The sequence below is a fragment of the Neodiprion lecontei genome, chromosome 2, assembly GCF_021901455.1.
Source record: "Neodiprion lecontei isolate iyNeoLeco1 chromosome 2, iyNeoLeco1.1, whole genome shotgun sequence".
In the NCBI taxonomy this organism is placed as follows: domain Eukaryota; kingdom Metazoa; phylum Arthropoda; class Insecta; order Hymenoptera; family Diprionidae; genus Neodiprion; species Neodiprion lecontei.
This window is the reverse complement of record NC_060261.1, coordinates 13,260,357-13,278,463: the sequence shown is the minus strand read 5'-3', so window position 1 is coordinate 13,278,463 and position 18,107 is coordinate 13,260,357. Positions and strand designations below refer to the sequence as shown.

General features: G+C 36.8%; 1 protein-coding gene across 1 annotated transcript; it reads left to right on the top strand.

Annotated features, from left to right (window-relative positions):
• Positions 1-83: 83 nt before the first annotated feature.
• On the top strand, positions 84-14,041 carry LOC107227903 (gustatory receptor 5a for trehalose-like). The gene is made up of 11 exons (XM_046731525.1): positions 84-554; positions 3,561-3,628; positions 8,183-8,315; positions 8,416-8,534; positions 8,656-8,850; positions 9,469-9,578; positions 9,681-9,851; positions 10,272-10,426; positions 10,675-10,837; positions 10,991-11,080; positions 11,423-14,041. The coding sequence occupies exons 1-11, from the start codon at positions 448-450 to the stop codon at positions 11,528-11,530; spliced, it is 1,419 nt and encodes a 472-aa protein (XP_046587481.1). The 5' UTR covers positions 84-447; the 3' UTR covers positions 11,531-14,041.
• The last annotated feature ends 4,066 nt before the right edge of the window (positions 14,042-18,107 follow it).

Sequence of the window (18,107 nt, the reverse complement as noted above, 5' to 3'; positions counted from 1 at the left end):
GCAAGAGTAGATCAGGCATCATTTTACAACTAGCCAATTTATAGAAATTGAGAACTTAAGGCCGAAACACCTATAGTTCACTCTTAATCAACCCCGTGTAAATGACGGGTTGAATACCACTGGCCAGCTTCGGGTACTTAAGCAGTTTTCTCCGAGCTCATAATCAGTTCTGAGCACGCGACCCTTGGCGTATAACAGGCAAGAGCAATTTGATACCCGGAGTAACAGCTCAGCAAATCTTTGGTGTGCGTAACAGACGTATCGTTTTTCATGCCCGCATGAAGTTTGACAGAATCATCGACGCGGTTTAATTCGTTTTTCTTTTTTTTTCGTTCAATAAATCCATGAAAGAAACAAATCAGTCAAGTGAGCAAATGATTAATCGACAGCCAAGAAACGAGAAATAACTTCATCGTCAAATTTTTACTGATAATAGACAGCGAATGGATGGCGAGGCGCGGCGGTAATGTGGAAAACATCGAATGGAGCTACAGGACAGGATTACCTCAAAATGCCGCATGGAAATCTGCAAAGCCGTCACTCGTTCAAATCGAGTGAGTTCTGTTTACGTTGGTTATCGTCTTTTATCCTTTGAGTTTCATTCATTTCTCTAATGTAGTAAAAAAAAATCACATTGGCATAAAAAAAAAAAAAATTATAGACGACTATTCCTTCAAAATAAACAGCGCTTCAGTTGTTATGCAATCGCCGCTCAAACTGTTCATTTTCTTTTGGCTAATTGTTTTCGAATTCATTGCGCATAATCGTATGTGTTGCAAAAATATTCGTCTAGGCAAGATTTCATTAATTGTTTTCTAGATTTCTCACTTACGTCGGTGTATAAATGAGTTTTGAAGAACGTGTCGAAATTTCTTGACAATCGACTAAGGAGTAACATCTACCTTGCTGAGAGTATGCACCGTGGCGATGTTACATGCACAGACCGACCCTGCACAAAATTGCACAATACGTTTATTATCCAAATCAACATACGAGTATTCAAAGCGACTCAATAAAATCGTTCGTCGAATTACGAATACAACTTTTGAGTTATATTTTTTTTTCGAAAATAGTTCACACGTATGAAGTTTAGCCGTTGAAAATATTTTTTTATACATTCGCTTTAAACATGATAATTTAGAATAAAATAATATCGTGTAGCATAATTTTGTGCGGGATAATATTGTGTTCGTTTCTTATGTGGAATAGTATTGAGTGGATATAATACTCTGTAGAACTGTTTCGTGTAGAACATTTTTGTGTAGTATCTTTGCGTACTCCAAAAAACAGAAATAATAAAACATAAATTTGTTCTATTCCTGCAACAGGATTTTTAATCTCGTACTATATCTATTTACAAAGTTCTCTCCTGCAATCTGGGAAACTAATTTCAACGATTTTTTGATAATCTGAACATTACTTTATACAAACGATTATCTTATTAAATAATGAAGTATTTTTTTTTTTTGTTTTCGAGATAGGAAAAAATTATATATGCGAGTAACAAATTGTATTATACGGAATTGCGTGTGTGGAATGATTACTGTTGATCGATCGACGAATTTGTCAGTCCAAGAGCCAGGTACTTTTTCTCTGCAATCCTTTACAGATTTGATTTTCTTGTTGGAAAATGTTCAGGGGTGTCCCCTGAATGTAGATCCAAGTTTGCGGGACGAGGGGGTTGAGCTTCAGCTGCCATATTGAAAAATACGTTTTATGAAACATCTCGTGAACCGCGCGACATACAACAAAACCATAGGGATGATTTTCGCAGATAACAAAATTCTCTACAACTTTTCTTTGAATTTCCATTCTGTATAATCCATCGGATTTTAATTATAGCTCGCCAAATTTTTCTTAACATGGTTAATGCTAAATATATTAATACATATATACTAGTTAACGGTTGATGAAACAGAAAAAAATGGTGAGAAGCAAATTTGCAGAGCATAAAATTTTCAGTAAACTTTATTGTAAACTTATTTCCGTCTAATTTATAGTTCAAGAGCTATGGCTTGGTAAACGTTGCGTCGCGTGAATTATCAGAGAAAATATTGCTCGTAGTACAATGAAAACATTTCGCAACACATAAAACGGCAAAAAGTATTCAGGAAAATGATAATAGTGTATAGTGAATCTATGAAAATCACAAATAGTGTGAAGAGCTACTAATAATTTATAGATCTTTCTTATTTGCATGGGAAGAACGTCTTAGCGTTAAAATTTTTCAATGTAGCAAGATGCAGTTGTTTGTACATTACGTTACATCATAAAAATTGATAATAATAATAATAAAAATGAGAAGGAAAAGGTGGAGAATGGGATAATAGATTTCAATAAACGCAAAGTATTTTTTTGAAATGAAAAACGTTATTTTCATGAAAAAATCTGACGCGTTATTTTACGTCGTTTAATATACGGCGTTATAATCTCGTCACTATTGTGCGTCAACTCAGCATTTACAGTGTTATAGCTCAATTTTACAGAGAAAAACTTGAAATAAAGTCTGTTGAAAATTTCATGTTCTACAATTTTCATCATCGCCATTTTTACTGTTTCATCAACCGATCACTATATATTTAACAATAGCCGTGTTGAAAAAATTTTGACACGTTATAAAAAAAACACTTATGCACTATACAGAAAAAAGTTTCGATTGAAAGTTGTGGAGAATTTTATTATCTACGAAAACAATTCGTATTGATTTTGTCCTACAATACACGGTTCACGAGATATTTCATAAAACGTATTTTCCAAGATGGCAGCTGAAATTCAACCCCTTCCCTCCCCCCCCTCTTGACCAGCTTAAATTTACATTTAGGGGACACCGCCAAACATTTTTTATCAAGAAAATCAATTCTGTAGAAGATTGCAATATGAACCTACTTTTTTTACGCTGGCTTCCGGACTATATATGTGTTGATTGTTATTCGTAACAGAAAATATGCTCCGGTGCTGATTATAGGGGGATAGAGGCGTAGTTGTCAGTTTTGTAAATTACACAGATACCTTATATGTTATACCCTTTTTATGTTTACCGACATCTGAAGAGAACCGATGGCAGGTCTTCATTGAGTATTAGTAATAGGTTGGACGTACATACTCGTATAACATACAGAACTGTCGCGTTTCGTTAATCACACTCATCGTCAGTTGTAGATAGCCAAGGATAAGGGTCGTGGAAGCAAATATTACACATGCAAATACATACAGCTCTGAGCATTACGCATATATATATATATATATATATATATATATATATATATATATATATATATATATATATATATATGTAACAGGGACTACCTTGTTTGTAATTTTTGTTTATTTTTCCTTCAGCGATTTATAATAACGTTCGTTGGATTTTTGTTTTTTTTTCTCGGTTTTTCAGTACCAGACAGAACTGAAAACTCAAAACATTTTGGGCCTACAGAAAAATGCACCGACAATGAGTGCTCGCAATGTGCTCCATTTTTTTTTTTTTTTTGTTTTTGCTAATAAAGTTATTATTCATCGAGTGGTAACGCATACGTGTCTAGGAATGATTTTCACATTTCAAGGTCTTTCGGTGGAGATTTTTTTTTCGGAAGGGATGATTCAACAAAAGCTGACGCTATCCCCATCGATGGTGAGCTTACAACTTTCTTTTGCTTTTTATTAGTGCTGTGCGATTAATCGCACAGTATTACTTTCTACCCAGAATCTCATTTTGACCCAGGCATCCATTCAACCTCACGAATTTGCATCATAGGGTTCCAATTTCTGCTTTCACCTCCAGTTTTACCCCGCTTCGAATAATTTCTTCCAACTCTGTCTTGACCATTTCATAAGAGAAAAAAAAATGTAATTCACAAAGAGAGTATCAGGCTTCCGCGTAACGGATTCCGCTGAAACTTGCCGGAGTTTTTTTTTTTGGTCCTAAAAACGAAGCTCCTCATGCTCCTTTCTATCCAACCAGCCTTTCGTCACCGCCACACTTCATAAACCATACCATAAAATACCATTTTCGACAAATTTATCAGGTGTTCGCAACTGTTCTAGACTGATCCAGCAGACTGGGATATATTAGTGAATCTTTCTCAGTCAATCATGAAAATTGAGATTCCATGCGATAACTCGCTATATTTGAACTTTGTTACTTTGCGAGGCCAACGGAATTGCGAACATCGTAAGCGGCGGTACTGAAAACGTATCTGCGGAATTAAATGAGAGCATGACGATATTCTGACTGACAAAGAGTCCATAGCTTCGATTTGGGCTCGCTGGATCCCGCCTAGACTTTGGGATTAACATTTGACAATATTGAATGAGATTCACTGTTTACTACTTCAATGTCTTCATTGAAAATACATGGAAACATCTGCTGACAATCACACACCATTAATTTTGGTACACAAATTGCTGAAACTTCTATCATAACGAATTATACATCACTTTGGTCACCACAGCTAGACGGACGCACGCTATGCATAAACAAAGCAAAGGAAACCGAGCATGGATTTATATTACATATCGCTTTATAAGAATATGGGTGCTATTGGTTGGTATGTCAATTAAATAACACAATGAGACGAGAAGTTAATACGACAGTTTGCTTACATTTACTTTGAAGTGCCTTAAAAAACTGCGATTTCGCCTTCACACTTATTACTGTTTAATAAAATACCCAAATGATTCCCAGCTTTAGCACAATTTTTCCATCTCCGAAGTTTAAATATCTCTCATTTCATCCTGGGCAATACATTCAGCAACTCATTTACCGTCCTATTCAATATTCTCAACAACGGCCTTCGAAATCCTGCGAATAAATACGAGGAATCGATTTTTCACTGAAACTATATTGACACTTACGTTATAACTACTTTCACAGCACATAAAATAAATTTATCTTTTTGATAAATACTTAAGAATTTTTTTAGTCATTTAACGCAATGGTTCGATGAAATTATGTATTTCTGCTGAGGTCCGTCGTTTAATCAGAGGATTATGCGTCATAGCTGAATATAGAAATTACCGAATGTGAGAAAATGCGAAATGACAATAATCTCACAATAATTCACAGGCGGCATTACGTTCTTGGTTTATTTATACATTTATGCGCTACTTTTATCACAAACGTTTTCGTTCACTATTGTTCACAGTAACACGCACTGATCTCTATATTGACAGTGGTCAGCGATGACTGGTGATAACACGCCACAACTGCGGTGGCGGTAACAGGAAGAAGAAACGGAAAAAAACATCAGGCTGGTTATTTTATTGCCAATCCATGATTTTAGTGCGAAACCAAGAAAAATGTATCTACATGCATGTGACCGTCAACATCGATATATGGATTGTAGAATGCTGTCTGCATGGATCTAGATCTGTTAAAAAGTCAGCACACTATCGCTGGGTAGTTACAGTGCACCCTCCCAATAAGGCCCCTACAAAACAAGAAGGGAAGCGGTTTTCCACGAATCGGCGGCCCCCCACTAGCCCTATTGAGAACGCGTACTTGTATTAAAACCAACGCCCTCTTCGTGGCATATCGTCGCATACTGTCGCACGATTCCGCCAGGAAACGCACGTATGGCACTTTTAGTGAAACGCAGTAATAAGACCGTTAGGCGCAAAACGATCATTCCATTATAACTCTCACTTCTATGAGACTAAATGTTTCTTACGATTACTATCGCAGCTGATCCCAATACTCAAAGGCAAATCGATGAATCGTTCCATTTTTGAAGTTTTCGGTTTAAAATTGATAATAAAAAATTTTAATCAAGCCAAGATGAATTCTTTTCGATTCTTGGCAATCCGAAATGGTAATCGTAAGTAATCTTCGGTCTCATACAAGTGAGAGTTATAGCGGAATGAACGATTTATATCATTTTACGCCTAACGGTCTTATTACTACGTTACACTGAAAGTACCATAACGTATGTCGCCTGGTGACGCTGTGCGACGATGTGCGACGATATGAGACGGTATGCGACGGTATTCCGCAACCAGGTGAGCCCGTTCCGATCCCGTGCTGTACCGTAACAGTGGGTGTTGTTGGCCTTTACGATTCTTTGATCAGGCATGTCTGAACCAATGAAGATGGTGGAAATCAGGACTTTATTAGTTATTCTGGTACGTGATTTTTTGGCATTTGTAGTTTTTGTATTGAGGAGTAGCGTAGCAAATATTTAACTGCAAAACCGAACCTGAACCTCACCCTATCAAACCAACCCCAATTAAAACGATTTTAAAATGGTTTTTAAAGTATTATTGTTCATTAAAACGAATGCATTCATTCCAGAATTGGTTATGATGGAAGTTTCAGCCAATTGTATGTCAAAATGTATGCTTTTTGATTGTCAGCACGTATTTTCATATGGTTTCAATGAGGACATTGAAGTAGTAAGCTATGAATCTCATTGAATATTGTCAAATGTTATTTCCGAAGTCTTGGCAGGACTTAGCGAGCTCAAATCAAAGCTATGAATGCTGTTTCAGTCAGAATATCATGGGCATGCATGAGCAGCCTATCGTTACGCTCTCGTTTAGCTCCGCAGATATGATTTCAATGTCGCCGTTTACGATATTCGTCATTACGTTGACCTCGCCGTTGGATGAAGAATATACAGACAGTTGCCCTAATGGGATTTGGTTTGACAACCGAAAATCGTTGTAAGCATGACAAGTTTGAAAAATTTCAGAGTAAATATAATTACAATTGCCATTAAATATTATAAAAACTTTACACTCACCGTGCACAAATAGTAACATAGCTCTGTGTTATTGATTTACATGAAAATAGTTGATTATAATTATTCATTTTGTACTCTTATCGTATACAAATGGTTAAAAACTGAAAGCATGAATAATTATATAGCTAAATATTCAAGTAACACCGAAAAAAAGTCAATAATAAAATTAGATAATGGAGAAAAAATATCTTCCATGGCGGTTCAAAGTGGAAACCCGGTTCTGTCAATGCTGCGATATGAAAGATCGGGAAAAGTACACATACCTATTTTTGTCTTTTAAATCAATCAAATACGACGACTTTCAAGCGAAATGTTGAATGTCGGATTTTTTTTTAATGGGAGATAACTAACGGAACTTTTTAAAATTTCGAGTATATTTTAACTCACATTTGGACAGTAGAAGAAAAATTTACCTATCATCAATTATCACAAAATGGCGAAGTTATTAGCTGGCCATTGAAGCGCCTCGCCGCTGGAATCTCGAATCGGCAGGAAAGATGGAGTGCGTAATTTTTCGGAATTCATCAGGTATCAGTAAGAGGTGGCAAGAGGTGTTTGGTGGTGGTTGGAAGTGATCGGCGGTGATCGAGGAAGACGCTGACGATGTGTGGCGGGGGGGGGGGGGGGGGAAGAGGAGGACGGGGATGAGGTGGACGAGGAGGACGAAGGTGGTCGGAGGTGGCAGGAGGTGGTTGACGGTGGCTGGAGGTGTTCGGAGTTTGTTCCGGTGGTTGGCGGTGGACGCGGTTACGCGTCTTCTCACGGGGATGATCGAGCTGATCGACATTTCCAATTCGCAGTCGACGAGTAGTCTCACGTACTCACTTTGTAACGACTCAATCTCAAGCTTCCATACTAACGCTACTTTGGCTGCTACTAATGTCGGTGCGAGCCTGTTAAGTAGAGTCGAAGGACAGAACCCTCCTACTCTCCCAGGCCCACCTGGGACCACTTGCCCGCCGAAAAGTGGTCACAAAAATTTACCCAGGGGTATCCGTCCTTATATTCGTCTGTCAACGACCTCGCAGAGCAACAAGGGTCAAATATAGTGAATTATTGCATGGAATATTAATTTTCATGGTCGACCGAGAGTTTCACTAATATATCCAAGTTAACTGGATCAATTCAGAGCAGTAGCGAAGGCCTGACAAATTCGTCGAAAACGGAATTTTATGGTAGCTTATGAAGTATAGCGAGCGTCAAAAGACCCATACATTAAACGGAACATGAGAGACTTCATTTTTAAGGCCAAAGAAACACTCCTGCAAGTTTGAGCAGAATCCGTGATCCGGAGGCCTGATACTTTCTTTGTCAGTTGGAAATTTGGCCAGAGCTCTGTCAAAGTATAGAGACAATAATTATGAACTTAAAAACGATATCATTAAGGAACTAGAATGGAATAAATGAGAATGATTTTCATCGCATTTATTTACGGTGAACTACAGTAATGTCACAGAATAAGTGGAGAGAAGACCAAAACCGATTCCATCTTGCGATTGGGCCCATTCTCTTGATGGCCCAATGTTTCGCCGTCTTACCCGTCTCTGGCGTTCGGTCTCCAGACTCTTCTGATTTAAAGTAAGTACAATCCGGCAGGTTATCGCATTATTTAATAAAGATACCTCCGCTCCGATAAATACACCAACTGCTGAAGAACCGCCCTCATTGTTTTGTTCAGATTCACCTGGAAAAGTCCTAAGATCTTATATTTCATCATTTCGTTCACGGGTGCGATTATACTCACAGTCTGCAGCATCGTTCGAGTGTCGCATTCCGGGATAACAGCAACGAAGACAAGTAATTATATAATGACTTAATAATCGTCCATAGATTTGAGGAAGAAAGCTTTAATATTACACTCAGCTGAGAAATGTTGATATAGTGGCTAAGTTTGACCGCTGCAATTGTTCAATAATAGCCAATATCGTCTTCTTTGGGGCTGCCTGCATTACAATGGCGTTATTTCTGAGACTCGCCACGCGGTGGCCATGTCTTATACGCTTCTGGGAAAAGGTGGAAAACGAAATGATCATTTATCCAACGCCATCGACGAGTATGCAACTGAAGACCAGACTTGCTCTCATGGCTGGTGTCACCATAACCATAGCCTTAGGTCAGTCACAATGAAACATTTAAATTTTGCAGCTATTGCAAAACAATCTCATATTACTATTTAATACTAAGAGTCGTTTTGATACAAGTATTTCGATCTTCGTCAACTCGATAAGAAAAAAAAAGTCTAACCATTTGTATCGGGTCTTCTTTCTCTTTGTATTCATATTATTCAGTTACAATGATCAGCTGATCACTCAGTGCGATGCCATTTTGATCTATTCATGTACTTACAACTGATTCGTAGATTGTCATGTGACCTGAGAGATTTTCGTTTCAATCATTTTTGAATACAAAATGAACATCTGTTGGCATCTGTTCTATTGCGTTCAGAAAACGCTTTTGGCACGTGTTCCCAAATTTTTTCTATGCACCGTAATAACAAGCTTTAGTTGCGATTTGAACAACATTGTAAAAAATCGATGTGCACAATTACCGCTAAAACATCCAACTTTGTTTCAAATTCGATGAATTGTAAATGATATTCAAGTTCTTCAACTGCTTTTTTCCCCCCTTTACCACGATATAATGAAGCATTTATAGACATTTTTTCTCGCGAAGATGTTTCAATTCCACCTTTTTATAGTGCATACATAAGTATTCGTCATTCACCTTTCAGTCGAGCATGTGCTGTCGATTATTTCCGGTTATGCGAGTGCCTTAGAGTGCGCTGCTCTTCGAAAGGATACAGACATTGTTGCGACATATTTTCAGTCGCAATTTCCTCAGGTAGGTATAATAATTTATCTGATGAACTCGAATGATGAACTTGTAATTTCTCATTCTCTGCACCATTGTTTCTCACGTACTCGTTTCCATTTATCTGCGAAGGTCTTCGATTTGACGCCTTACAATTGGTGGAAGGGTGTTCTGGTCCAATGCTTAAACATTATCAGCACCTTTTCCTGGAATTTTATGGACCTTTTCCTGATGTTGGTAAGCTTCGCTTTGGCTTCTCGATTTCGCCAGATGAACCATCACCTTTATGCCACCAGAGGAAAGGTATTCTGATTACTTAAATAAATTCAGCGATATCCAGTATAAGTATTCTGTAATGAATTCTATGAAAGCGAATTGATCTATGAAATTCGCTAGAAAACAAGGCTAACCCCTTTGCGGTTGTTTCTATGAAATCACAACAGTAAATTGGTAGAATCCGCGCCAGTTCTTTATTTCTGCATCGAGTGAAAATGCGTTGGAGTGTTTTTGTTCAGAAGTGAGTATAGAATCGGGCTGGCAAGTTTTTTTGCGTTTAAAATACGTGGACTTCGAAATCTGGAAATATATACGACAACGTCGAAATCGACCAGGACACCCGTTTAACTAGCTATTCAATCAGTTGCGGTATTTTCTCATACTTACAAATTTACCATCTTAATTGTTGCCAATTAATTGGAACACCAGTATTGTTTAATTATAAAGGCAATGCCTGACTGGTGGTGGGCCGAGGCCAGAGAAAACTACAATCGTCTAGCCAATCTCACGCGGCGAGTCGACTCCAACATTTCCGACATCGTTCTGCTGTCATTTGCCACCAATCTTTATTTCATCTGTATCCAACTTCTGAATTCTCTCAAGTACGTCATAGTATTCAAAACGCCTTACTACACGTATTGACTAGTTGTAACTAATTTTCCCTCATGGACGACAAATATGCAGCGTTCACTTTGTCATCAGCCTGTAAATGGACGATTTTACCAATCTGCCAAGGTTTTCTTTGACAAACTAACAATAAGTTATGCACGCAGTAAAGGAAAAAGTGTACTGATGAATTGTTCCTAGTTTGAGACACGGTTTAGTAGTTTCAACGAGAATTTTTTCCTAGACCGAGGCACGGTACTTCGCAAACACTCTACACCAGCTTCTCCTTCGGTTTTCTACTCGCCAGGACCGCAGCTGTCTCTTTGTACGCTGCAGCCGTTAATGATGAGTCTCTTCGACCGTCTCCAATCCTCTACAGCGTTTCCACAACTAGTTACTCCATTGAGGTAAGCTTATTGATACTTTACTCTCTAAGAAGACACGGAGAGTCTTCGCTATAATTCACAAGCCGCAATCTGTGAATGCGAATCAATCAGCGGCGAGCTAAATGGTGAAAAATATAAGCGACTGCGATTAATTTTGAAAAGAATAATCCACAGGTTCAGAGGTTTTTGACTCAAATTACCACGGACCGGATCGGTCTAACTGGCCTGAACTTCTTCGCGATCACGCGAGGACTTATTCTGACAGTAAGTACTTCAGTAAGTATAATTCCACGACATTCGTTTCACGGTTGGTAGAAAGACAGTTCTTGGTTCATTTATCAGGATTATTAAATCGAAAAGACGCCATCCGGTGGCAGTACATATCGTTAACCGACTGTGATAGTTACAATCGTATTGGATTATAAAAGTGGTCTTTCGTAGCATATTTTAATAAAAACGACTCAGTGTCACAGAATGACAGTTGAACAGCTTACGCGATACTTCACTGTGCCTTTGTACTATTGAATTGTCCTGAAACGAACAGCTAATGAGTCGAATGGACGATATGTTGCCTAAAGTTTATTGCAGTTTTTGGGAATATTGCAGGTGGCTGGCACGATAGTCACCTACGAACTGGTTCTGGTTCAGTTCAATGCAATGCAGAACGCCAATTCAACGATCGTGAACATCACTGAAGCTTGCGAAGTCAAGTAGCTTCTTTTTTAAACCGTAGAATTGCTTTTACCTATCTCTCCACCGCAGTGTAGAGTTGGTATACATTTGTACCAAATCTGTATTTCAGCACTTCTACATACATGAAAAGAATTTTTCTCATTTACGTTACACTCTTTCTTGATTGGTCCTGATTTCCGAATTTTTGTAACAACTTCATTCCCTGCTATATGTATAGGCATGTACATATAATCTGTGATTAATTTGTATATTCACTTATCCGCCCAACGTTGAATGTATCACTAATTGCGGTGTATGTGTATAAGTAATTCATGCTTTGCCAACTATAATTTTTTACTGCAAAATCTTAATTTCCTTATTTCTTTAATCTAATTAAGGTATACGAGCCAGTCTTAAGCCAGTGCCGCACATCCTTTCTCGAAACCATTCTATTCATGTACTAATTGGGGTACTGTAGAGACCCTTTAATCAGAGCTGTGCCGCCGCATGACCTGTTTTTATTGGCTATTCGTATTCGATAACTAATGGCAGACTTTGATGGCTGAACCATTGAACAATCAAAAAGTGCGTAGACGTAAACATGCTCTAACCTACCCATTGGTCCTTCGTGCCTCTTGTCATCAGGGTGATTGCGATAATCTTTTTGTTCCAAACGTCACAGATTGTTGTATGAAAATATGTTAGTACTCCATAGTGGGGTCTGGTTCAAAATGAATACGTCACATATTGTATATAACTCAATCGTTATTTGAAACTCAAGTTACGTTAGTTTCACTACGCATTCATGTGACAACTATATCTCAGGATTATAATTCTATTTATTTGTAATATTACAAGAAACGTTTCATTTCATCTACTCCGGGGCTGGATGAGGATGGAGTTTTGAGCTGGTGAGGCTCCACCTCCTTTTATTTGTACTAGTTCGAGTCGCAATAATAGTGCGTGATTGACGATAAGGGGATCAAGATTACGCAATTTCACTTTTCACATGTCCCACCATCCAAGCATGCTGATTAGTTGACTAAAATTTGCAAACGGATCAGAATGCCTCGGTGGTAGGAAATGTGACAAGCGAAATTACGTAATCTCGACCCTGGTGTACTTCCACATCTGTTTACGTCCACACTTATAGCACACATGCGAAATTCGCTCGATATTCACACACTGTTCTTGTGACGCGACGAGTACGAATATGTGGAGTCGGAGCTCCTCCAACATCCGACAGCAGAGAAGATTCACCCTGTACATTTCATGCGCTGTCTTTTACGTCACACCGTTTTCAACTGTGATTCGAATAGTGCGCTAAACTTTTAATAACTAATGTCAGCGTGTTGGCACGACCTTACGGCACAATTCTTCCTGGTAAAAATTCTGGATTCGTGTATCGGTGTGGTCTCTATACGGACATATTCGAACCCTTACCTTTTTGTTCGGTCTACGTCTGGACCTATCCATAAACTTATTTATGCGCATAGGATTCGAATAGGTCCGGAAATAAATGTGACGGGAAACAAACACCGCATAGTATGCCGGATGTTTCCGCGTAGGCACGGATGCACCTATCCAACATCATCTACGATTTTTGTTTCCGGTTTTTATTCCAGACCTATTCGAATCCTATGCGTATAGATAAATTTATGTATAGGTCGAGACGCAGACCAAATGAAGAGGATAGGATCAGAATAGAGATCCGAATAGCTCCCGATTCACCTGTCTGGCATTTTTTGCAGAGCACATCACGGACTTTGTTAAAAAAAGCTCTGATTAAAGTGATTTTATGGTAGTTAAATTCAGAAACCACCATTTTGTGGCGGAGCATTTTTCGCCCCTCTGTTACTTTGGATCAATTCAATATCACAAAATAAGAGTCCAACAGCTTACACGCAAAAAAAATATTATGTAGATTTTATATCTCCTGTAGTGAATATATAAACAACATTTTTTTGGAGTCGAATCTACATCAATTGTGGTAAATCTACCCATGCATATTGTAACTCTTGCCATTGATTTTGTAACTCTTATTATCGGAATTGTAAATCTTGCCACAATTGCTGAAGATTTAACTCCAAAAAAAATGCTATCCATATATTCACCACAGGATATGTAAAATCTACGATATTTTTCTTTCCACGCACGGTGTTTTCTGTCCCTTTCTTACAGTAAAATCAATTCAAAACGATCAGCTGATCATTCCAATGCACAGGTTAAGGATCCTTCTAATAATATCTATATACTCTTTTTCCCTCTAATACCCAATGCATCGCCTCAATCTAACTTACTCTTCGTTAAGTTAAACATCAATGCAAAATTTAATTGTTAAGTATGACATACTTATGGTGTATGCAGGCATGTGTAAACAGAGGAAAATTTCTGTACTTCTACCCAAATAAATCAATTCTGCTTTAACAATTAAACAGAGCCTACTCTCTCTTTTAAACATTTTATACAGGTACTTCTATTTTGAGGTTACTTTACTTCCACTTCCTTCTATCAAGCACCGGCATCATCGTTTCAGACATAAAAATTGATTTAAAACGTATCTGGATTGATTTAGAGCTGTAATAACTTGAATGTGGAGCAATTTATGTGTAGAATTGCGTCGTTCTGCTGTTATAGAGCGAATTTATCATCCTGGTACAAACTTGTGGTGTTGGGAATTTGGTATCTTCCACTGATAGTCGTTTATAGGTGTGTAGATTCAACCTGTGTACTACATGTTCGGTGTTCCCTTACATTTAACCCGTTCATACATTGAGTGAATTCATTTCTTTTTTTGTTACAGTCCTTCAACCTGGATCTTTTGTAAATCTAACATCTAACCATTTTGCAGTGCGTTTATAGGATCACAACAAATTTTTATTCCAGCGAAAATATATACCTATAATGGTATAGTTGAATGTATTATCCGTCATATAGCATTAAATAATATTTATTGTATTAGTCATAAAAATTAAAATTTACACACCTTATAATTACGGTAATTTTGAATCGTTCTTACAGAATACATTTTTTTGTTTACGATCAATGATTACTACGTCAAGTCAATTGTAATATTTCACAATACAGTGGATAGCGTACAGGCTACGTATCTATTCATTTTCATCTCTATAAATAATAACAATAATAGTAGTAGTAGTAGTAGTAGTAGTAGTAGTAGTACTAATAATAATAATGATAATAAAGGCAGTAATAATAATACATGTTGATTTTGGTGATGCTCCGTCTGTGTCCGCGTAAATATTGGCTCTTTAAAAAATAATGCTATTATACTATGTTCAATTGCTCGGCTTACAATATACATACATGTTATAAGATATTCTGCTGGCCTAGGTAAATTCTATAGCTACCGATATTTCATGCCCTAAAGGCTATAAACAATTGTTTCCCATGATTATACATACGTATATTCAATATTGTTGAAATTCAAAATATCGAAGGATTCAATCTCAAGCGGCACAAAGTTGAAATGAACAAATAAACTTTGTGTTTTCTCGTTTATTTCACTCTTTCCCAACTTGATGTAACAAAAGGTAAGTTCAACTGCTTACACAGAGTTTTGTACCTCCTCATATTTCCACTATTTAGCTGAAACCGAGGCTCAATTTATCAGCTGATTAGTCGGCCTGGCACCATATTCTTCTACGACACGACTGAATCCAAATAAAAATATTGTTCGGTTATCGGTGCAATACAAGATAGTCATTTTCTCCGATTGAATCATTACACATTTCTTTTAACCCTAATAGGTCTAACCTCAGTAGAATCGCATAACGGTTACACAGGGTAAAACTCACCCCAGCTCCAAAAAGTGATATCCTGCTTCGACAATGAGTTCTAAAAATCTAAAAAAATATCTAGTCATTGATAAAGGATCGTAGAAAAAGCTCTCATAGTTTTCCTAACCAAAATTGATTGTTTAAATATTGTAAAACATCGTCAAAGTTAAGGTAAAATGGAAAAAAAGCACACAATTTTTTACAGAATTTATTTGGTGCAAAAAAACTATGAAAGTCTATTCCTGAACTCTGCGAGAAGTTTGGAAAATGTCTGGGGTGAAATTCGTCCCCAGTGGCCGATTAGGGTTAAAAACAAATTATTAATACATTTTTGTCACGTATAACCATGAGAAACAATCTATATTCTAGAGAAAAAATGTCTACAGCATTGCCTAACATTCTAAAATTTAGTTTCAAAATTTTCAGCGGTCTTTATGATCAGTAATCATGCAACGAAAACGAGACCGTCCAACTTACATACTATAATATTCTTTATACATTGAAGATCCTTAAGTGAGAGTTCGGTCACCTGACCATTTACGTTCGTGTTATTTTGATTGCAACAAAGCCACAAAAATCTATGAATGCTTTGAGAATTTGTACAAAATTTCATTTGTACAGATCACGAAAAAAAAACTCGAAATTTTAATTAGTGTAGCATTCGGCTTTAGAACACAAAGTTTTAGGCTTAAACGTGTTCCAAATCTGACTTCACCATTTACACCATGAACGCAGTTTAATTTTGGATCCTATAAATTTGCAACTACTTTACATTCAATATTGCTAATAAATTCTCTATACATAATATATAGCGAATGAATATATGTGCTCAATAATATTCGATCGTGTTTCGTTATAATAATGTGTTTGAATACATATTATGCAATAATTCGTGTTGACAAATTTCATTAGTACGGATTTTAAAAATATCCAAACTTCTCAAAATATATATATATATACATACACATAAACTGAGAATTTAGTTAGGGTAAAAACAGGTTAATCGACGATTACATATACATATGTGAGTGTATATAAGTATTTATATACTAAAATTTATGGTAGAAATGGACACTATCTTAATCATGGGATGGAATAGGGCTTCAACAGCTGCCAATGCTAAATGCGTTGTCGTGCAAGAAGCTCAAATCTGTTAATTGCGACCCCGGTGGTTTTCACTGAAAAGTATTCAAAACCCGCTTGAAACCGATCAGATTTCAAGTATTTCATAATTTATTTTTGAATGAAATTGTGGAATTACACATTATTCGAACTTCCAATGGCTCGGGAAAACAATTCAGAAAAAACAAGTACACACCAGTGGACGCACAAGCGGTTAAATAAAAAAAACATACGGAGATTTTAACAATTCTTTCTACCAAATAATTGTCTGACAGTCAGAAAATCCCTCTACGTATCCCAAGATATACTCACCAATCGATTTTATTCCTACGCCACGGAGTCGAACCAATTCAAAACAGTCGTGAAGGTATTCCAATGCACAGACAGAGCAATCTGATATCAGTGGTGAACGCCGTTAATTCAACTTTACTCTCAAGATAGAAATATATCACAAATCTTGGGGATTTTATAAATACGTGTTCATAATTTAAACCAGAAATTTTCACATATTTGCACATAAAATTTTTTCCCATTTTCTGTTTCTCTTATTTTGCAGATCGCAATGTACTAAAATTGAGCTTAGTTCAATCTTGCCAGTCTCGCACAAAGGATTCACCTGAATATTGAGAACTGGTGTTTTGGGCTCTGTTGCCACTGTCTCATTTTTGCATGAGATACCACTCGCTACTTGCTGAGTGCGAAAACTGATTGTTGAGCTGATACAAAAATTGAAGCGTCTGAACTACGGCCATTGTTGATTATGCACCATCTATGAAATGTTAGCTGCCACCAAAAGACGTTTTAAAACTTTTACATCGTTATTTCACGCTATATACGTTCACAATATGAGAAATTGCAAAATACCTTCTCGTCTTCGAGAATTTACGAGCTGACGACTATCTTATTTATCCGAGTCTACTTAATATTGAGAAGAACATGTTTAATATCGAGAAACGATTAAAATCGACCCAAGTCTTAATTTCCCAATCTACAGCCGAAAAGTTGAAATAAACGCTGGCTTGAATTCGAATAAATAAAATATAACTTTTGAAATAAATTTTTTATTATTTCCTCAGTTTTTCACCTGCGCAGACACGCATGTAGCAATGGTTGCAACGTTCAGGTATTATGCTTGCTTTAAGCTAGTATATGTTATACTTATGTGTTTGTGTGAAAATGTGTTTGAGTCTTTGTGTGTGTGTGTATGGGTGTATACGTGTTATTTCTTCAACAACCTTGATTACCAAAATGGACAGTGACCACATCAGCGCAACGTTTGCTCCACCCGATCGGCCCGAATTCAAATATATGTATAAGATGATAATCAATCAACAGTTACGGATGATGACGAGGATAATAATTAACAAATCACTTATAGTATTTATACTGATAATAATAGTAATAGCATTAACAATTAACGGTGAATCGGCGCGTATTTCAAGTGCTAATTCCGGCTTATTTATCCGATCTGATCCGACCCGATTTGAGAAAAGCGATCGTTGCACCGCGTAGGCGACTTATGTATAATAATTATGTATTTATAATAAATATTACATTTAATTAATAATTATTTCATTCGTTAGTCGTATATATATATATATATATATATATATATATACTTATACATACATACAAGCATACATACATATATATATATGTCTATCTATGCATGTACGTATGTACGTATGAGTAATTCGTAA

Coding starts and splice junctions, on each gene's coding strand:
- LOC107227903 (XM_046731525.1), top strand. CDS start 448: ATGGCGAGGCGCGGCGGTAATGTGGAAAACATCGAATGGAGCTACAGG. Junction 3,629..8,182: donor TGACGCTATCCCCATCGATG/GTGAGCTTACAA, acceptor GGTGAACTACAG/TAATGTCACAGAATAAGTGG. Junction 11,081..11,422: donor CGCGAGGACTTATTCTGACA/GTAAGTACTTCA, acceptor GGAATATTGCAG/GTGGCTGGCACGATAGTCAC.